The 22,079-nt window shown below is 34.4% G+C and overlaps 1 protein-coding gene across 7 annotated transcripts in view; it reads right to left on the reverse strand.

The window, feature by feature from the left end:
- The window catches only part of SPIDR (scaffold protein involved in DNA repair), a 211,336-nt gene that overhangs the window by 184,040 nt on the left and 5,217 nt on the right, over positions 1-22,079 (reverse strand). For 5 of the 7 annotated variants that reach the window (XR_005555538.1, XR_005555537.1, XM_039333584.1 and 2 more), the window contains exons 3-5: positions 17,496-17,565; positions 14,231-14,398; positions 11,549-11,709 (exon numbers count right to left, since the gene is read on the reverse strand). Coding sequence is in view for 5 of the 7 variants with exons in the window: in XM_039333584.1 (XP_039189518.1) it covers positions 11,549-11,709; positions 14,231-14,398; positions 17,496-17,565 (399 nt within the window). In the remaining 2 variants the exon portion in view is untranslated. Of the gene's footprint in view, positions 1-3,631; positions 3,745-11,548; positions 11,710-14,230; positions 14,399-17,495; positions 17,566-18,762; positions 18,959-22,079 lie in introns of those variants that run through there. The other 2 variants (XM_039333588.1, XM_039333589.1) reach the window with 2 other exon arrangements.

Consider the following 22,079-nt stretch of genomic DNA (forward strand, 5'->3'; position numbering starts at 1 on the left):
TGCTTGGGATGAATTCAAACTTTTTTTGCATTAGAGGGATTCATTATAACAAGTGAGTGCTCCCAATGCAGCACAGATATCAATGGAATGCAAACAATTGTTTGTCTTTTTCTCCTTGCTCCAGCTTGTTCCACCCTCCATACTAACCAGTAATAGCACAGTTTTACCACACTGGCCCCTCTTTATCATATGCTGCTTGGCTATATTCCCTCTATTCAAAGGCCAGCAGCAGCATGAACAAAAGCACAAATATGTAGCAAGCTATTCCCTTGTGAAATAAAGCAGGCGTAAAATTATACAGATATACATCTAAGAAAAGAACATTATCTATCTAAAAAAATGGAAAGAAAACAGATACACAGGCCTGAAGTGACCAGATTGCTGGAATCTCAATCTCTCTAAAAATGCCGAGAGCTATTAAACACTACAGAAATCATCTATTTGATTAAAAACTATCTAATGGGAAAAAAACCTGATCTTGTTTGTGTGTGTGTGTGTGTGTGTGTGTGTGTGTGTGTGTGTGTGCGTGTGTGTACACATACATGCATATATAAGCAATCTCCTTCATGGCAAAGATGGGTCTACACAATGCCATCAATTGCCAAAACATATGCTGTCCTGACGCACACATATTTAAAGCTTATTAAACAGTATATCCATCATTCCACAAAAGCGCTTTTTAGCAGGTTATAAGGTTAATCAGAAGGTACACCTGAATTTATTGATAATCATATTTTATAGTAATTAAGCAAGGAATTTAATGAAATGAAGAAAGCTTTGGGTTATCTAAAGAAATTAAAGAATGAATTTGAGGTTAGAGATGCTTACATATATAAAAAAAATCAAAACCTTAGGGGCTCAAAGTTTTTCCATACTAACAGCATGTCTCCTATACTAGGCACCAAGTGGCATTTGTATAAGACACACCTGATTTTTGAACAAGGTGTTTGCAGGAAAAAATAGTGTCTTATACATGGAAAAATACAGTAAATATATGTACTCTACAGCAGGAATCTTGCAAGCTATGAGATGACTGGAAACTAGTGGAAAATGCAGTATTTCTTTTTTCTTTCTAATTTAAATACTTTTAATTCACTAGAATATTTTAGATGACATTTTCAACTAAGTATATGTGAGTTCTCCACTTCATACAACATGCATTAAAAACAACAACAAAAAATACTTGATCAGAACAATGATACAATAAATTCTCTACCTTACCAAGTAGATCAGACAGGAAACACAACCAGATGATCTAATTCTAGTTTATTGTAAGACTATACTAACAAAATCTTACAAGTCTGGAAGTACAATTCTCCCCTGACTTCTTTATACTCTGAGAAATAAGGGTGGGTCTCTACTGAGCCTCCAGCTGCAGACTATACTGTCTCTTATCTTACCAGGCATCAAAACAAAATAAAACAAACTGAAATCTTTCAGAGAAAAAGTAAAAATAACAACAGCATGGTTGCATAAATGTGCACACTCTTAAATTAATACTTCATTGCAGCACCTTTTGAATTTATGACACCACTCAGTCTTTTGAGATAGGAGCCTATCAGCATGCCACATTTTGTCCTAGGAATCTTTGACCACTCTTCCTTGCAAAAGCCCTCCAGATCTGTCAGATTGTGAGGGCATCTCCTGTGCACAGCCCTCTTTGGGTCACCCCACAGATTTTCAATTGGATTCAGATCTGGGCTCTGATTGGGCCATTCCAAAACTTTGATCTTCTTCTGGTGAAACCATTCATTTGTTGATTTGGACATATGCTTTGGATCATTGTCCTGTTGAAAAGGTGAAAGTCCTCTTCATCTTCAGCATTTTAGCAGAGGCGTGAAGGTTTTGTACCAAAATTAACTGATATTTGGAACTGCTCATAATTCCCTTCACCTTGACTAAAGCCCTAGTTCCAGCTGGAAGAAAAACAGCCCCCACCCCAAAATATAATGCTGCCACCACCATCCTTCCTATGGGTATGGTACACTTCTGGTGATGCTCAGTGTTGGTTTTGCACCAAATATATATTTTTGGAACTATGGCCAAAAAGTTCAACCTTGGTTTCATCAGACCATAACATATTTTCCAACATGCTTTTGTCAGACTTGATGTAGGTTTTGGAAACTATAGCCAGGCTTGGATGTTTTTCTTTGTAAGAAAAGGCTTCCGTCTTGCCATCCTACTCCACAGCCCAGAAATATGAAGAATATAGGAGATTGTATCATAGGCAGTACACAACCAATACTTGCAAGAAAGTCTTGCGGCTCCTTAACGTTTCTGTAGGCCTCTTGCAGTCTCTCGGACCGTTTTTTATCTTATTCTTTCATCCAGTTCTTGGTAATGTTATTCTTTTGTCATATTTTCTCCACTTGTTGATGATGGTCTTCACTGTGTTCCATGGTATATTCAAGGCCTTGGAATTTTTTTTTTGTACCCTACTCCTGACTGATATTTTCCAACAATGAGATCCCTTTGATTTTTTTTTGTAAGCTCTTTGCAAGCTTTGGCTTTTACTGTAAGAGGCAACTGAGTAAATGTCAGAAAAGCTGAACTTTATATGGGCTTGATCAGAGCCACTTTACCTGATGACCATTATTTAACATCAGTTTGAATGTAATTGGTTAATTCTGAACACAGTCATATCCCTACTTATAACAGGGTGTGCACACTTATGCAATCACATTATTGTAAGTTTTTTTACTTTTATTTTTCCCTTTGAAGGATTTCAGTTTATTTTTCAATCATTTCGGACAGCCATTTGTCTGAAATGGTATAGGGTTACCTACCTGAGCAGGGGGTTGGACTTGATGACCTCCAAGGTCCCTTCCAACTTTATTATTATTATTATTAACTGTACAGCATATACCGGTATGTTATACTAAAGGTGAAAAAAATTCTGAAGTGATTTATCTTGGTCTGATTTTTTTTACCTCTCAAAAACCTGGCATTCTAACAGGTGTGTACAGACTTTTTTATATCCACAGTACCTAAAATTACAGAATTGTTGCATTTCGGTTCTTTTATTATTTGTTTAAATCTCAGCAAGTATCAGCAAAGAAGCTAAAAAGACCAAGCCTCTGTGGATAGATCACCGGGAAAATTTAACAGCTAAATTAGAAAATCAAAAAGAACCCAGGAAGAAGGCAATGGTAAACTATTCCACAGAACTGGCAAGAAAGAGATAGTGATATGGGCACATAGACAGGAGGATTTGAACTTAATTCAAGAGCATTTTTTATTTTCTTATGTTTTGAAAATGTAATACAAAACATTTGAGAAAAAAATGAAAACTTCCATAGTTGTTTGAAATCTTCAGGTTCAGCAAAGGAGAAACAATGGATTGTTAAATTCTAATAGGAATTTTAAATCAATTAGCAGCACAATTTGTGATAAACGTACTGTTTTCAATCTATTACACTGTAATAAAGCCTTGTTTGCACATATAGCAAAATGATGTGGTCAGGGTGGATTTGATTTAAATCAATTTGATTTAAATCACGATTTAAATAATGATTTAAATCACTAGTAAAAAGACTTGATTTAAATCAACTCGATTTAAATCATAATTTTTAAAGAGCAACTGCTATCTCTGTCCCGCAGCAGCTCCTCCTCTGACCCGCTGTTGACTCACCGACAGTCCCATTCACTTTAATGGGATGGCTGGTGATGCAGCAGTGACACAAGGTGAGGATGTGGCGGGTAGCAGGTGGTGGTTGCCTGCTAACAGGCACTGCCATGATGGATCTGAAATGAAAGGTGATCTTTAAATGTAAGGACTCATTCTTGCTGGTAGTTAGAATCTTTAATATTATTTTTTGCAAACAAAATGAAGGTTTCCTATTCAGAATAAGCAGCTGTCAGGTTAATAAACAGCGATATCAGAACTGATTTTAGGTTAATAGGTTAATCACACATAGTTGGAGAACTACTCAAATTCTTTTATTTAATTAAAACACTTAGAGCCTGGTACAAATGCATTTCTCTTCAATCAATCATAGTTTGTAGTATACATAGATTTGCAAAATGGGATAAAGGAATATTCCTGAACTTTGTTTTATGATTTATCTCATGGTTACTATGAAATTGTGTGAATGCATCAGTGCAGTGCATTTTATCTCAGCTTGCAGAGCTTGGATTCATTCAATGAGTTTACCAAAAATGTAAATATTACAGAATATACAGCCTCATGCTACATAACTAAGCTCCATTTCCTGCTGAATAAACTAAATTATTAATGTATATTAAATAGAAAATTATATTTAGATAGATTTTTACTCCAAAAGCATTTTATTAAAATAAATTTGATAAGAATAAAAAAAATCCAATTTTTTTTATTTTTTAAAAACATTATCGATTAATATCCACCCTGGATGTGGTAGAATGAAATATATCGTTCCTAAATTGAATTGGGTTATATGGCTCTCCCTGCTCCACACAAAATACTCCAGAAACAATAAGCAAACCTGGAAGAAAAGCTTTGACATAATCTTCTGCCAATGAAACTGTTTGTATTTGTTCAAAATGCTAGTAAGCCATATACACACATCCAGTGTGTCATCATTATCCATAGGTATGAGTAAAACATATTTTACATAAGAACACAGACATGTTATCTGCCATCAGGCATTAGGTCATCAGTCTGACACAGATTCCATATTAAACAATAGTGCTAGTGCCTCTTAAAACAACTGCATTTTATATTATACAATAGAAGGAACATACAAACATAATTTCAGTAGGAGAGAGAAATAAAGTAAATTGGGTGAATAAAATAAATTGGATTGGGTGACTGGCAGGTGTGCAAACGCGTGCACACAGCTCCATTTGTGCACATGGCATGCGTACCCTCCAGTTGGGCAAATGGAGCTTCGCGCATGAGTGGAGGACGCTTGCACTCAAGTGTGAAGCTCCCCTCACGTGCTTCGAGGAGCAACATTGCTCCTAGAAGCACGAAGCCGAAAGCACCAGCCTGAAGATGACGAATGAGACTTCGTCGAAACGTCACCAAGACACTTCCAATTTTACATGGGAGAAAACCCGAATAACCAAAGACCTACATATATATATATATATATAGCGAAAACCTCAGAATATATATATATATATATATATATATATATATATATATATATATATATATATATATATATATATCAAGGTGTATTGCTGCAATGATGCCTGCAGGTCTAAGAACAAAATAAAAACAAGACCAAGGTGACTCAGGCATGCCAGCTACTCTATATCTAACAGACCATTTTTTTTTCCAATTATCACTACTTTGATGTTGAACTATTTTTTTTTTTTTTTGTCCTTCTTTCATCATTTGAATGAATGTCCGTCATTCGCTCCAGCAACTTGACAGGGACATGAAAGGACCCACCCCATGTCCCCTGGGCAATGGTGATATTACCAGCTAATCCTTTCAACATGGAAGCACCTTAAATAGTGCCTTTAAGATGAACGGGATGGGACCAATTTGATGTTGAACTACATTTTTTCTGTCCTTATTCATAGCAGCAATTACATTTCTGTACTCTGGCTATTAAAAATTGATTTTTTTACAGCATTTGGTTCAGTTACTTTTGCTTTCTATCTACAGGACTGAATTTTATTAAAAGTTATTGTTTAACCCAATGGGAATAAGCACAGTATCGTTCTTTAATGCTCAGAGCCATCTTCAATAGTACACCACGAGAAGATCAAGAATGTTTATTATATTTTGATTAAGCACTGCTTAATATGTCAGAATCTTAAACTGTAGTAAAGTTTAATTATCTTTTCTTTATATCAAGTTAACTTCAACTATAGATTATAAACTTGGTGGGCTACAGAGCCCAGTTACAGATTAACTAGGTTAAATGTTCTGACACCCATAATTAAAAATACAATAAATTAACATTTAGGATGAGTAGAAAAAAACTAGGACCTGGAATGGTATCAGGACAAACAACCTAGCAGTATAATCCTCTGGACCGAAAATATTTAAAATTCAGGTAAGAGGCTATACGAATATAGCATATCATCTTGAGGATAATTAGCGGATTAACTCAGAAAACAGCTGTAAGTGCCTTAGCATTTTGCATTAAATATTATCAAGAGTATTGTATTTTCATTGTTTTTAAAAAGGAATCAAAAGAGTTACACAGCAAACAACAATTACAAAACAGAACTGTCAATATTTCAAAGTTATTTTTGTGATAAATTTTCTCGTACAATTTTCTCTTACAAGCCTAGCTCTGTAACCAAAGTAGCAAAGCTATTTATTAAGAGCAGCCCAGTAGACAACTCAGCTCCATTGCCCTAAAACTAAATTCTTTGCATTATACCTCTAATTCCTTCTCCTTCATTTTAATGCAGTATCACTCTGGTAAAATCAATGGCCATGTTTACACAATAGCAGTTTGTCTTAGTAAATCAAGATATGGATAGAAATACGAAGCCAAGAATTCTGAAATAATTATTTCTTATATTAATAATAATAAACATTGATACAAGTTAAAAAAATGGAACTTACATAATGTGGATGAAAGAAAACATGAATACTGAAACAATGTAATAAAATCAAGAACAGAATGGTGGCAAGGAAAGACATTACATGGTCAATTTCTAAAAAAGATAGAGGGGAAGGTGGTAAAGATAAAGCCTGGCAATGGCTTACAAGAAAATTTTAAAAAAGAAATGAAGGGTTGATTTTGGCTGTGCAAATGCAAGCTATTTGAACTAAGGCAATCAAGGCCAGAATTGAAAAATCATCAAATTATTCAAAGTGCTAATTGTGAAAAGAAGCAGAAGAATAGATTTTATATTCATCTCGGGCAGGAAGATTGCACAAACTGATTATAAACAATGATATAATATAATTGCCAAATGATTCACTGGAACACCTGTAAAATTATCATGTACCAGTAATGAAAAATTGGTGGGAACATAGAGTTGAAAAAATAGTCAAAAATGAGCAATAATTTAATAAGAAATAAATATTAATACGCATTAATAAAGCCTTGGCTCATAACATACCAGATATAAATGTGGTTGAAAATTTGGATAATTGATGCAACAATACCAAGGGATAATAGAAGATAAAGAATTGAAGAATATCACAAAGTATCAAGATCTGAAAATCAATATTGAACGATTATGGCATATATGAGCCTTGGTGGTCCCAGTGATGATTGGAGCACTGGGTGCCATGCCAAAAAATGTTTGACAGCACTTAGAAATTCTGCAATTGACATTTCCATCTGTCAACTACAAGTGGCCACACTGTTGGATTCAAACATATGCTATGTCAATACATTACAACATCCTTGGTCTTGGGAAAAACTCAGTGCATAAGAACACCATCTAAAGAACTGGCAACTGTGACTTTACATTGATGTGAAAAAATAAGTTGTATTAAGTTGTATTCCACCTATTATGCATAGTTTGAAGGTAAAAACATTAAAAATATAATAGGACACAAACGTAAAATAAAAGAGGGCAAACATGGCAAGAGCCAATCAGGAACAAAAACAAAACAAACTCACAAAAATCTAAAGGTTTGTGTATTTAAATCTTATGTTAACTACTGAATGTTCAATTAGGTTCAAGCCAGATTTAATTTTGGCTCCGAGATACATTGCTATGTAATGTTATGGTTTAAAGTTGCTTCATATCCTGGTTTATTTATAATGTATGAAACATAATTTTATTGTTTAGTCAAAAAAGAAAACTATACCTTTTGGCATGCATGAAGAAAAGAGTAAAAAGAAAACTGGAGGGAGATCACCAATGTATGTAGTGCCACAATGTACAATTCTATAGGAACATATTGTGGTAAGGTATTATTGTCTGAACACAGTGTTAGAAAAGTTAGTAAACCATTATTTATACAACAAATAGATGAGATTTGTACACTTAGCTTCAACACCTATGCGTATTTAATCTTACAGTATATGACAACCTGTAGCAATAGTATCAGCTTTCACTCTACATTCATTTTTCTAAGTCTGCACTTGAAAAATAAAAATAATCACAACTAAGGATGTAAACTAGATTCCTCATGTTGCTGTTTGAATCATATCTAACAGAATAAAAGAGTTGGAAAAGACCTAGAAAGTCTTCTAATCCAACCCCATGCTCAAGCAGGAGACCCTTCACCATTCCGGACAAATGGCTACCTAATCTTTTCTTGAAAATCTCCAGGGATAGAATACCCACAACTTCCAGAGGTAAGATGTTCCGCTATTAATTGTCCATTCTGTTAGAAATTTCTTCTTAATTCTAGATTGGATCTCTCTTTAATAAACTTCCATCTGTTACTTCTTGTCCTGCCCTCAGGGCTTTGGAGAATAAGTCAACCTTTTTCTCTATGATAGCCTTTCAAGTATTGGAAGATTGCTATCATGTCATGACACCCCTAGTCCTTCCCTTTGCTAGATATACTTAGTTCCTGCAACCGTTCTTCATATGATTTAGACTTTAGACCCCTGAATCATCTTCTCCACACTCCTAGAATCTCAAAATCTTTTTTTGTACCATAGTGACTACAACCAAACACCAAAGTGTGGTCTTATCAATGCAACATAAAGCAGTATTATCACATCACGTGATCTTCATACTATCTCTTTGTTGCTGCAGCCTATGACTGTATTGGCTTTTTTGGCAGCTGCAGCATACTGCTGGCTCATACTCAAGAGATTGTCCACTAGGACATCTAGATCCTCTCACAATACTGCTGTTGAACCAGGTTCCACCTATTCTATACAAGTAGTCCTTGACTTACAGTTCATTTAATGACCATTAAAAGTTACAACAGGCAATTTAAAAAGTGACGTATGTCTGTTTTTCACAATCACAATCTTTGCAGCATCTCCATGGTCACATGATCAAATTCAGATGCTTGGCAACTGGTTCATATTTATGGCGGTTGCTGTGTCCCAGGGCCCTGTGATCACCAAAGTTAATGGGGAAGCCAGATTCACTTAATAACAGGGTTACTAATTTAACAACTGTGGTAAGAAATGTCATAAAATGGGACAAAATTCACTTAAGAAATGTCTTACTTAACAATAGAAATTTTGGGCTCAATTGTGGTTGTAAGTCAAAGACTACATGTATCTGTGAATTTACTTTCTCTTGCCTAGCCTAAGGTAATCAGCTGTAATATCTAAAGCCATATGTTTGTCTCGACAATAACTCCTTTATTTACTGAGCACATAAACAGGCAAGACTAATATTATAGTGAATTAAGAATATTATAGTGAATTAAGTAGTGTTTCCTGCCTGAGCAGGGGGTTGGACTAGATGACCTCCAAGGTCCCTTCCAACTTTACTACTACTATTATTATTATTAAGAGGCATATAAATACTTTTTAAGCAATAAGATATAGCATGCCATTTAATATAAGAAGTTTCTTGTAACAACAGCAGTTCTCTTGGTTAACTTATTTGAGTGGCTGTGAAAGGCAGCCTATATTCACCATATTTAGAATTCTTCCACTGTTTCATGCCAGATAGGCTCACAGGCTCAGACACTTTGAATTCAATACTTTATATGATGCTCACTTTGACACATAGGAAGAGACAGATGCAACCAACCTCTCTCCCTCCAGGAAGAAGATAATTTGTATTTTTTTTAAACTAAAGACATAACTCTAGGGGAAGAGAATCAAATATGAAGCTTTGTGCTGGGATATAATGAAAAAAGCCAATTTTTCTTCAACCCAAGTTTAAACTTACAAAAAACAGAAGAGAAGTTTAGGTGGATTAAATGAGAAGGGAAGTCTGGTGTCTTAGCTGGAAACTACTAAATTTAATATTTGCTTTTCCTGTGTTCATTTAAAAATAATTTTACTTCTCTGCATAATTTAAAGCATTTTACTTACTGTCAACTGGAACCCAATCATTAAGGAATTTTAATTAATTCACCTCTTTAAGGCGAGTTTTTTCTTAGTAGGTCAGCACCATCTTGTGGTCTGCAGAAATTCTTGTGTTTACTCCATATTCTAAGATTCTTTTCTTGTTTCATTTATTTCTAGTTGCTTTGGACTGGAATAACTTTGTAATCTATTTTTTCCCAAAACCAATTACCTGCATTTTAATATTTAAAGCTAAAATAGGTTGTTCTACATTTACATTTTTAAATACAAATGTTATATTAATTTCCCAATAGGGAAAAGGACTGATACTTGTTATCAAAATTAAGATAACTGCTATTGATAGTACATATCAAAATGTTTAGCATTTTTACTATTTTTTCTTTTTAGCTGATCTTCTTTTGCGGCCACATATTATTTTTTTGATCGGTTTTAGCATGAGTGCTTCTTCTGATCTTGATTAAAAGATCAGTGAAATTTAAAAACTAACTTAGAGATGTGTTACAGCAATTATAATGCCAGATATGGAAGATATTTGGTGACAGCTAGGATGATTATGCCATTCCTACAAGGTAAAAGATGGGGCCAAGAGAACTTTTAGGGGAAAAGACTGGAAGGCACTCTTCCCTCCCAATGGGCTCACTCATGCCACTGAAGCCATAAACCATGACTCACAAAACATTATGGCCGAGTTCACGTAACACATTAAACCTTATTAAACTTAGTTCACTGTACCTCCAGACTGCTTACTTGAACTAGAATCCATGACTTTATTTATTAAACTTATCTTTACCTTACCTCAATCAAAAACAAATTTTAGTGGCTCACAAATAAACCTGCATGGTCATCTCTGAAGAAACAACTGATATTTCCCACTTTTGAGAACAACAAGGAACTGTGGCCAGAAAATGCTGCTTCTCAGTAGCACTGCTGGCATTTTAGAACAGTGTTCCAATCAAAATCAGATTACACTAATAATAATAATGCACCTTGTCTCTCTAATCTTTAAATATTATTTCTCCATTTTAATGCTGAAAAGCTCATAATGCTTAATCTAGGATTAATGATGTTACATTTATCAGATATCCTGCATTTATTACCTACTGATAGTTGACCAAACATTTGATTTTTACAATCTATTTTTAAAAAGTACTTTTAGTACTTCAGTACAGGATAAAGGACATAAAATTCTTTATCAACTTTCTTCTAAATTAAAATTTCAAAAAATGGTTCCTGTCTCCCTCTACTGGAGAATACTGAAACCCTTTACAAACCAGAATATTAAGTTTAAAAGAACAAAACTGGTGAACCATGCTTATTTATTATTAATTAGAACATTTGTTCCTCATTGCATGCTATAAGTCTCAGGACTCCATGCATTTAATAAAAGAAAGGCTTACAATTTAAAAACAGTACCAATCCGTCGCCTGTTAGGAACTGGGCAGCACAGCTGGAGGTGAGCGGCAGGCAAGTAAGCGAAACTGAAACCATCCCCCCCACCCCCATCCTTGGAAAAACTATTTTCCACAAACCCAGTCCCTGGGGCCAAAAAAGTTGGTGGCTGCTGATTTTAAAAAACAAAATTCAAATGCATTGCATTGTATTCAACAATATCTACTTTCAAATAGAGTGGGTATTTAGTCTGGCAGCAAACATTCTTAAAAGACCACCATATTAAACATTTTTTTTACCTTTGAGGGTTCATCTTCCTTCTCTCCATCGGCTTTGAAAGTGCTGTTTGGGCATGAATCTGTGTCCAATATATCCAAAAGAACTTCATTACCTTTTGATTCACTACATTGTTCATCATGCTCATAATCACTATCATTTTTCCACTCGATTAATTCAGGTTCTTTATGAAGGAATAGGAAAAAAAACTTCCAGAAATTAGACATTTTTAAATCTATTAACATTCTTACATATATTTATTACATTTTAGACATGGAGAGGGAATTAAGCTATTTTCCAAAGCACCTGAAGGCAGGACAAGAAGCAACGGGTGGAAACTAATCAAGGAGAGAAGCAACTTAGAACTAAGGAGAAACTTCCTGACAGTGAGAACAATTAATCAGTGGAACAGCTTGCCTCCAGAAGCAGTATATGCTCCAACACTGGAAGTTTTTAAGAAGAGACTGGACAGCCATTTGTCCGAAATGGTTTAGGGTTTCCTGCCCGAGCAGGGGGTTGGACTAGATGACCTCCAAGGTCCCTTCCAACTTTACTACTATTACTATTACTATTACCTTGTGTAGATTTGATGGCAACTAAGACTAGTTGTTATACTTCATAAAAAAATACTTTCTAGATGGGTAAACCCTTTTTACTAATTAATTTAATTTTACTAATTGTTTTGTGGTTATCACTTATTATTATAGCTCAATAATCACATATTGCTCATTTAAACATGCTTTACTGGCTGGACTTGCACAAAATACCAATATATCTACAAAGCCCCCTAGAAATACATTATCTGATCTTTTTCAGTCAGAATTTAGACCTGGAAAGCTTAGACTAAGGCAGTATTCACTTTCTAATCCTACTCCATTTCTCAGTAGCATTCTATAAGATCAACCATACTTGACCGCTTATATGAATTGGGCATTGGAGCCACTGTTCTACAGTAGTCATTCTGTTCCATTAGCTGACATTTTCAGTCAATGACTATAAGGGAGTAGGCTCAATAACCACTCACATGTGGAGAGTAGTGCAGTTTAACAATTACATAAAGGCACTGAGGAAGGTTATCTGTCAATTCTGGGTTTATGCTGATGATACACTTTACAATCATATCATGGGACAACCAGTTATGTTACAGAAATTTTGTCCCTGTGTGTGAAGTCTGTTAGTATCTGAATGAGATGAAACTGATTGTTCATTAAGGGTTTTGGCTGACCCTAATGTCATTTCATGAGAGAAGCCACAATATGTTTGACATGGTAGGTCCACAACTTGGAGTTCCTCCTTATCACATAGGTACTGTTGGATAGATATGTGGAAGATATGGCCAAGAGGACTATTGCCCAACTTCTGCTAGCACACCAGCTACAGCTTAGCTGGAATGTGAAGTTCATGCTTCATCATCATGTATAGAATACCACATGGAGTTGCCTTTGAAGGACATCCAGCTTCCATTAGTACGAAATGAAAAACCTCAGGTACTATCTGAGAAATATATTTCACTATGCTAAAGGCATCACACTGGCTGTTGATAGGAAAGCTTCCCTTTGGATATTAGCATTGGCTACCAACTTGTTCCAGATGAGATTCAAGGTGCTGGTACCTTTATGGCTTGGGAATAGGTTACTTATTTCATATTTATCAACGTCTATTTCTGGTTGCTTCTACCCAACCTACCCAATCTGTCAGGTAGTGTATACTCTAGGCCTTGTCAGTTGGTGGGTTCTTCCAGAGCCTTTTTTGCCATGACACCTGTCCTCTGGAACATCATTACTCCAGTGGTCAAACTGACCTTGAAAACTTGAGCTGCTGAACCTAGGGCCCTGGGTATGTGTTAGAGCCCATCTCCTGGTTGTTAACGGTTGTTTTACAATTCCATCTGCTATGTTTTATTTTGTATATTGTTTTTAGTTTTTATCTATTTTATTGTAAGCTGTCCAGAGCCACATATGTGAGATGAGTGATAATATAAATTGATTATATAAATACTAAACTAGGCCAAGCTATGATGGCCTTCCAGAAAACAATACATTTTTTGGTAACAGGATGGTGTCTTGTCAATGTTTGACTGTGAACTGTATATGACTGCTTAATTATTATAGAGTTGATATGCTAAATGTTATCAATCTGAATAACAGTATTATAGGTTTATAATAGTACTGTTATACTATTTACTGTAGATGTTTTATCATTTTCATTCTTTCATGAATGTTCACATTGTCAAAGTACACTAAGGACATATGATTTGTTATTGTTGTAAGCCTGCATTTATCTGAATGAGTCTGTTAGCATATAAAATAAATAAAAATATCCTGTTAAATTTTATCACATACTAATTCCTCCAACTTTTCCCACCTGATATTCCATTTGATTCCAAGATTTAATAACAGAAGTAACAGCAACAACAGGAAGATCAGTGAAATGTATATAAATTGCCAACAAGCAAATAAATAAATGTATAAATAAAATGCTAAAAAGTAGAAAGAATTTAGGACTGAAGTTCCAAGACCAGACTGTTCAGAAGAATAGTAGAGTAAGCCCTCAGAAACAGAATTTTTCCAAAGAAAAAAAAATAAAGAAAAAAATGGGATAGGGTTCACTCTATGGAGACAGGAGAATGCAAATATGGGAAATACGGATTTTTGAAAATTAGGAATGAAAACTGATTTTTACATTGTGTACAGAAAATGTGTTACCTTTATTACACACTTTCTTGGAGATCATGGCATACTTTCTATATTTCTTCATTTTCATAGAAAGAAAATCTGAAGCTGCAATGTCACTTTCCTCGTCTGAAAATTCACTCCCACTGGAACTCCATACAATGTCAGTAAATTCACAAAGGTTCTTGGTTTTAGAGATTTCTATAGAAAAAAATTGAAGAAAATGTAGCACATTACTAATTTCTTCAGCTTTTTCCCTACAGTTATGTTTTAATTGAAACATCACATTACTTGAATATAAAATGCAATAGAAATCCCATTTTAAACAGCATTTAATCATTCAGAATTAATATATGAAATTATAATTTTAAATTGATATAATAAACTTAAAAATATGCATAAGAATTGGTCCAAATATTGCATACCTTTAAGAAGCAGTAAGACTGTGATGTAAAGTATTAAGGGGAACAGAAATTATTACCATCATCACATGTTCCAGTATACAACACAGATTTTTAAATTCCAATTTAGGAACTATATGAAATCAAGTATTTCCAAATGGCAATAGCTATAATTTATTGTTTCTCACTTTTTCTCAGGAGCAGCTTCCAGCTGAGTATTATACATAAAACCAAAAAATATTAAATCACTAAAACCCATTCAGAAAAATATACAAAATAGCTGGTAAATACATAAATGTTATTAAATAAGATATTGTCAATATCTTTTAAGAAGATATTTAGCTCTTACATTTAGATATTAAGATAAGCTATGGCTTATTGTGATGGTGAAAACTGTAGCTCTTTCGTATACCCAAATCTGATGCCATTCCTTTTTTTTCCTCCTGAATATAAGTACTTCAAAGATTTTTTGTTTGTTGATCCCTAAACTATGATGACTCTTAAAATACATTTACTGTGTAGAAATGCCATATTTGATATTAACTACAGCTTATCAGAATTAATTAAAAATTAAGAATTTACAAACATTTTTGCAGTATATGAAACAAGAGGAATATACAAGCCCAGGGAAAGTTGATATAATGTGATAAACTGTAATTTATTATGATGCTTGAATAATACTTTGTAATTTGAAGACTAAAGAACTAATGTTTATCTTTAAACTAATTTTTTTTATTGAAAAGTTTTATACAAATTTTTAATACAATACAATATCCCCCCCTACCTCCCCCCCCTAACTCTCCCCCCTTACTTCCCAGAGCTGATTACAGGGTTAAAAAATAAACAAACAAATTCTAACTAAGCTTATCCAACTATACAAATAATAAAATCCCTAAAATACTTTAACTTAAATACAAAAGAAAAATTTCAAGCAAAAACATGAATAACAATATAAATAATTCCCACTTTAAACTTTAAGTTATTCAAAAACTAAATAATACTTTCTAATCCCATCTTTATTCTGTACAAAATTTATCCATCTTCTCCACATCGAGATGTATCTTTCTTGTGAATGATCCTTCAAATAAGCAGAAATTTTATCAATTTCTGCTAAATTAGAAACTTTAAGCAACCATTCTTCTATAGTAGGCAAAGAATCTTTCTTCCAATATTGTCCAACCAATAACCTTGCTGCCGTAATAAGATTCAACATTAAAATAGTTTCTTTAACATCACAATCTACAATAATACCTAACGAAAATAATTGTGGTGAAAACTTTATCTTTCTATTAAAAATCTTCTAAATGTTCCACCAAATCTTAATCCAAAAGGCTTTTATATTTTTATACGTCCACCAAATATGGTAATAAGTTGCATTCAAGCATCCACATCTCCAACACCTAGGCTGTAAATTAGGATACATGCGAGACAACTTCTGTGTATCCAAATGCCACCTATAAAACATTTTATAAAAATTTTCTCGTAAATTTTGGGCCTGAGTAAACTTTACATTCCCAACCCAAATTGCCTCCCATGTATCTAATAAAATCGGCTCTTGAAAGTTTTGAGCCCAGTTTATCATACAATCTTTAGCTAATTTCGTCTCAGAGTCCAATTCCACTAAAACATTATAAATTCTCTTTATATGAGCTTGATTTTGATCTCTAATTTGTTTTATCAAATTCTCATCTTCCAAAGTAAAACCAACCTTTTGATCTAAACTCCATCTATCTAACAATTGTCTATACTGAAACCAAGAGTAAACAATATTTTGCCTTAATTCATCTACTTTATTCAGCATGAAATGGAGCTTAGTTATGTAGCGTGAGGCTGTATATTCTGCAATATTTTTGGTAAACTCATTCAATGAATCCAAGCTCTGCAAGCTGAGATAACATGCACTGCATTGATGCATTCACACAATCATAAAACAGAGTTCAGGAATATTCCTTTATCCCATTGTTTTGCAAATCTATGTATACTACAAACTGTATGATTGTTTGAAAAGAAATGCACCTGTACCAGGCTCTAAGTGTTTAAATTAAATAAAAGAATTTGCGTAGTTCTCAAAAAAAAAAAAAAAACCTAAATTGTTGCTAAATATATAACAATAATCAGAATTTTGATTATAATTCTAAGCAGTATTTATACAATAGCTTGTTGCACTCTTTACAACAACCTTGTTTTATCTTCCAAAGGTCATCTATTGGTTTTAGAGACAGATCTGAACCAAGATCTTTCTAAACAGATCTCAGCCACTATGTTATCTCGCCAACTAAAACTGAAGCCTTATCAGAAATTTAACTGATCTGAACACACAAGTCCTTCTGTTACTATTTAAGTAGGAACCAAAGATCCAAATATTGATAAGTTTTCACTCTTCCTATATTAGCAAGAAGGAGTAAATCTCATTCTTACAAACCATTCTTCTGTGCATTAAATGTAGCATATCACATCTTATTCCTATATACTTAGATCTATATAACTGTCTTTTCCCTATCTTTTCTGTCGATACACTCTGGGTAAACACAGAATTATTTCCCTCATTGCAATTAGACATGGTTAAACCTTATACCGTTTTTTTAAAAAAACCTCACAGGTTTGATGGAATATTAAAAAAATCAACAATATCTTAGCATAAAGTGTAACTACCATCTTTCTTATTTATTTATTTATTTATTTATTTATTTATTTCCTTAGGGTTATAGAGTGCTTTAGTCACAGATGACTCTAAGTAGTATATGTTCTAATACTGTTTTCAAAAGATTAAAACATGTAACGTAATCCAAGACAAACATCTATTTTAAACCAACACCAAATTCATGATCTATGAAAAAATATTTGAGTGTAATACAAATAACATTTATATTAATAAAATGAAAAAAACAGTTTTGTACCTTCACTTGAGCTAAGCAATGATGCAAAGGACTTTTTAGCTCTATCCGGTTTTCTTAAAGATTTTTTAGCCTGTTTGAAGAAAAGAGAAGAATACCTATAATTTAGTATTGTGTAAACTATACTTGTAATTTTTTATTAAAAATATATTCATACTTTTAAAATACATAAAAATGCTATTTCATATAGTATGCAGTTACCAAAGATACTTCCACTGCAAAACAAAATAATGAGTAATAGCATCATAAATATATTGTAAAATAGAAAAAAAATACTTTTTTGAATTTGAGAGCCACAAAAGAGCCAATCCTTTAACTGTTAAATTGTTAACTGTTAAAACTGTTAACTGTGTTTTCCACTGAATACTAATAAACTTTACTCACATTGTTTATTCTGGTTTTTATCCACCCTGGCAGTAAATAAATGGATTTTTACCATATCTTCCAGACTTCCATCAATTCATTTAATTTCAAATTATTGAGAATTCAGCAGTCAAGACATTTAACAACTGTATGCATATATATCCTGTCCTTTAAAGTGTTTTGTAAGTAGAGCAATGGATTTTAAAAAAATCTTGGCAATATTAAATTCCTCTGCAAAAAAAATTCATTGTGACCCAGCACATGTAAATCAGGTCATCTATATTTTGATGGTAGTCTCACAACAGATCTCAAAATAAAAGCAGACTGATATGAGGAGAAATTCTTACCATTCAGGTAAACTGAGACACTAGCAATCCAAAACAAATAGTCAACTAGCATAGCTTCTACAAGAATGGTACAATAGGATCACATCTAATTATATTCTTTACATATATTACTTTATAGAACCTGAGGCCCAAAGAACCAGGTTATTGACCAGGTTTTGTCAATAACATTATGGTTGTATGTCCCAAAGGCTGTTAAGTGAAGTATCTCACTTCATGACCCCTCCCCACTACTCTCCCCAATGCAATCGTTAACCAATTGTGTAGTTCATTAAATGGAGCACAGAGAACAAACACGGGCCCAGGGCCATCTGTCCCAGCCCTCCCAAGGCTTCCCTTGGTTATAAAGGTTATAAAATCTTTTCGCTTTAGACGTCAGCCGCCATGTGCAAAAAAAAAAAAAAAGGTTCAATCAATCAGTCAATTTCAACTTCTCGCAGGAAAAAAAAGATCTTGCAAAGTTGGAATTGATTGATTGAACTTTTTAGTCCCACCCAGTCTGCCGTTACCACCGCAGCCACGCCCAGCCAATGGGCCACACCCAGCCAATGGGCCACACTCACCTGGCACCTGATGATGCATAAGTGGATTTTGGGTTGCAGTTTGGGCACTCGGTCTCTAAAAGGTTTGCCATCACTGTTATATGCTATCAAATCATAATGGACTCATAGCCTCTTATAATCAAGCCATAATGATGTCAGCAAAATCAAAACTACAATAAACAGTAAATAAATACAATAAATAGTTCATGGAGAGCCAGTTTAATCTAGTAACTAAGGCATCAGGCTAAAAACCAGGAGACTGAGAGTTCTAGTCCCATCTTAGGCAAGACAGCCAGCTAGGTGACAGTCATTCTCTCTAATAGATATGTTTAACACCTTTTATTATTTTAAAAACTAATAATAAATGTGGGATTAAAAAAATTAAAAATAGTACATAGTACTAATAAACTATCTAAACCTAATTTCAGATGGCATATAGTTATTCCCTAAACAGTCTTCACTATCTTCCAGGAGGCCGTCAATTTAGAGGCCAGTCTAGCTTCCAGAGTTAGCCTGTTCCAAAGAGTGGATGACATGATGGAGAAAATAATTTGCTGGTTTAAGTTCCCTCTTAACTAGTAAAGCTGACAGATTACAAGCAGATTCTTCCAGAAGGCTTATCTTAGATAAGTCAATTATAATTAGTGTAAGTAATCTTTAATCTAAATGATATTTTATAAGTTAAATTATTTTTACCAACTGATAAAAAATACAGAAATACAAAATAGTTGCAATACTTGTTAATATATAAGCCACTTCTTTTTGGACCAACTATAGTGTCCAAATAGTTCAAAGACAGTTACAGAAAAGACTTTGCAGAAGTCTAATCGTGAGGTGATAAGGGCAAGAGTGTCAAGAGTGGAAATCTGGCAGCTATATGCCTCCATTTGTAAGTAGAGCAATGGATTTTAAAAAAATCTTGGCAATATTAAATTCCTCTGCAAAAAAAATTCATTGTGACCCAGCACATGTAAATCAGGTCATCTATATTTTGATGGTAGTCTCACAACAGATCTCAAAATAAAAGCAGACTGATATGAGGAGAAATTCTTACCATTCAGGTAAACTGAGACACTAGCAATCCAAAACAAATAGTCAACTAGCATAGCTTCTACAAGAATGGCACAATAGGATCACATCTAATTATATTCTTTACATATATTACTTTATAGAACCTGAGGCCCAAAGAACCAGGTTATTGACCAGGTTTTGTCAATAACATTATGGTTGTATGTCCCATTGGAGGAAAATTCCACTTAGGGTTAGGGTAAAGTCACCATGAACTCATAGAACAAAATGGACATCACCAACAAATTCGGAGTGCTTGGGTATGGTTAGGAGGAAAATTCCACTTAGGCTTAGGGCTAGGTCATCATGAACTCATAGAGCAAAATGGACATCGCCAACAAATTTGGACTGCTTTGGTGTGGTTAACAGGCACTTACTTTTCTAGGCTGTCCTATCTAGTTTCCTGGTAAAATATGTTGGAAAATCCCATTGGAGGAAAATTCAACTTAGGGTTAGGGTTTCTTCACCATGAACTCGAAGAGCAAAATGGACATTACCAACAAATTTGGAGTGCTTTGGTATGGTTAGGAGGGCACTGACTTTTCTAGCCTGCCCTATCTGTTTCCTGGTAAAATATACGGGAAAATCCCATTGGACGAAAATTCCACTAGACTAACAGAGAAAAGGGTGATATTTTTTACTATGAAATATTCGTGGAACACATCATAGCCTCATAAGGAAATGGCAAATCATAATCTTTCAGCTTCTTTTGCCTAGGTAATGGCTCTTGTTTATTTTTGTCAAGGTCATCTTCCTTACTGTCTACACAGAGACAATTTAATCAAGGTCCCAGGCCACTATCAGTAGTCTGAGGCTAATGAGACAATAAGTGAAATTGCCTGTCAGATTTAAGCTGCAGGAATTCCCTAGATCATGCATGTCAAACTTGCGACGTCATGTGACATCACGCTTGGTTATGAGCCTGCAATTGCTGCAAAACTCAAAACCCTGAGCAAATCTCCAACAGGATTCTACTACTGCCCTCACCTTCCCATGTCTTCCAATACGCATCGAGTCTGCCAGATGGTCTACAGCCAAGTCAAGAACAAATTTGATCTTCTTGTAGGTATACCTGGCCTTTATTAGGAGCAACTTGAGCCCAATGTATAATAATAATAATAATAATAATAATAATAATAATAATAATAATAATACCTTGATGTGGTTGTGGGGCTTGTGTACTCTGAGGACGATGAGAGCTATGCCAGAGGTTCAACCATACTGGACAGGTCTCATCAGAGGAGTCAGACAAAGAGTGTCTCTCCCATAAAAAATATGGTGAGACGTAAATTGCAGAATGCCATACCGGCTCGGACGTTGCCCGGGTTAACAAGGTCTGCGCTAGATATCGGAGTTCCTGGATATCTGGTGAAAAATGGGTTACAGGACTCAGAACTGTTGGCTGAGCAACCAGGGCCAGCAGCTGCAGAACTACTGGAAGAAAAGATGTTTACCCATCGCAGATACACAGTGATTGAAAACAAAGAAATAATGATCTGTTACTACAGATCAAGTCCAACAAGAAGAGGATATCTAAAACGAATGCACCAGTTGTGGAAAGAACAACATCCAGAATCAGAAATAACAGAACAGAGACTAGCAGATCAACGCTGATTTATAACACGAAATAAAGTATTCACAGAAACAGAATTGGACGAACTGCAAAGGTTTACCCAGGGCAAAGAAATCAAAGCATTACCAGAAGTAATTCAGAATGTAGAGGCAAACCAGGGGGAGTTGGCAGTGAAGGAATCTAGCAGAGATATACAACTGTTCTCATTTGGAAAACAGGCACCTCTACCTCAGGAAGAACAAAACCCTCTAACTAAAGAAATAAAAGAATTGAAAAAAAGAATAACTGAGCATCTAGAACAGCACAAAAACAACAGAATAAGGCTACCTGCATTGAAGCTTGTTCCAAAGAAACAGCTAGCACAAGCATTAAAAGATGCAAATACTGCAATATCAAGTATAAGCACCAATTCACTGCAAGAAACAAACCAATTAATGTACAGCACAGCTGCAGTTATAACTGAATACCTGGGATGCAAAATCAACAAAGAAGAAAAACAAACAAACAGTGCACCACAAAAATGGAAGGTTAGATTAGAAAATAAGATCAGCAAGTTAAGATCACATGCAAGCAAGCTAGAACAGATGAAAGAAAAGAAGCTGAAGAACAAGAAGACCAAAGAATACCTAATCAAGAAATACCACTTAGAAACAAGGAAGATGAAGGAAGCACTAGAAATAATAAAGCAACAAATAAC

Source organism: Crotalus tigris, unplaced genomic scaffold, assembly GCF_016545835.1.
Source record: "Crotalus tigris isolate CLP2741 ecotype Arizona unplaced genomic scaffold, ASM1654583v1 scf7180000024506.7606697, whole genome shotgun sequence".
NCBI classification, from domain to species: domain Eukaryota; kingdom Metazoa; phylum Chordata; class Lepidosauria; order Squamata; family Viperidae; genus Crotalus; species Crotalus tigris.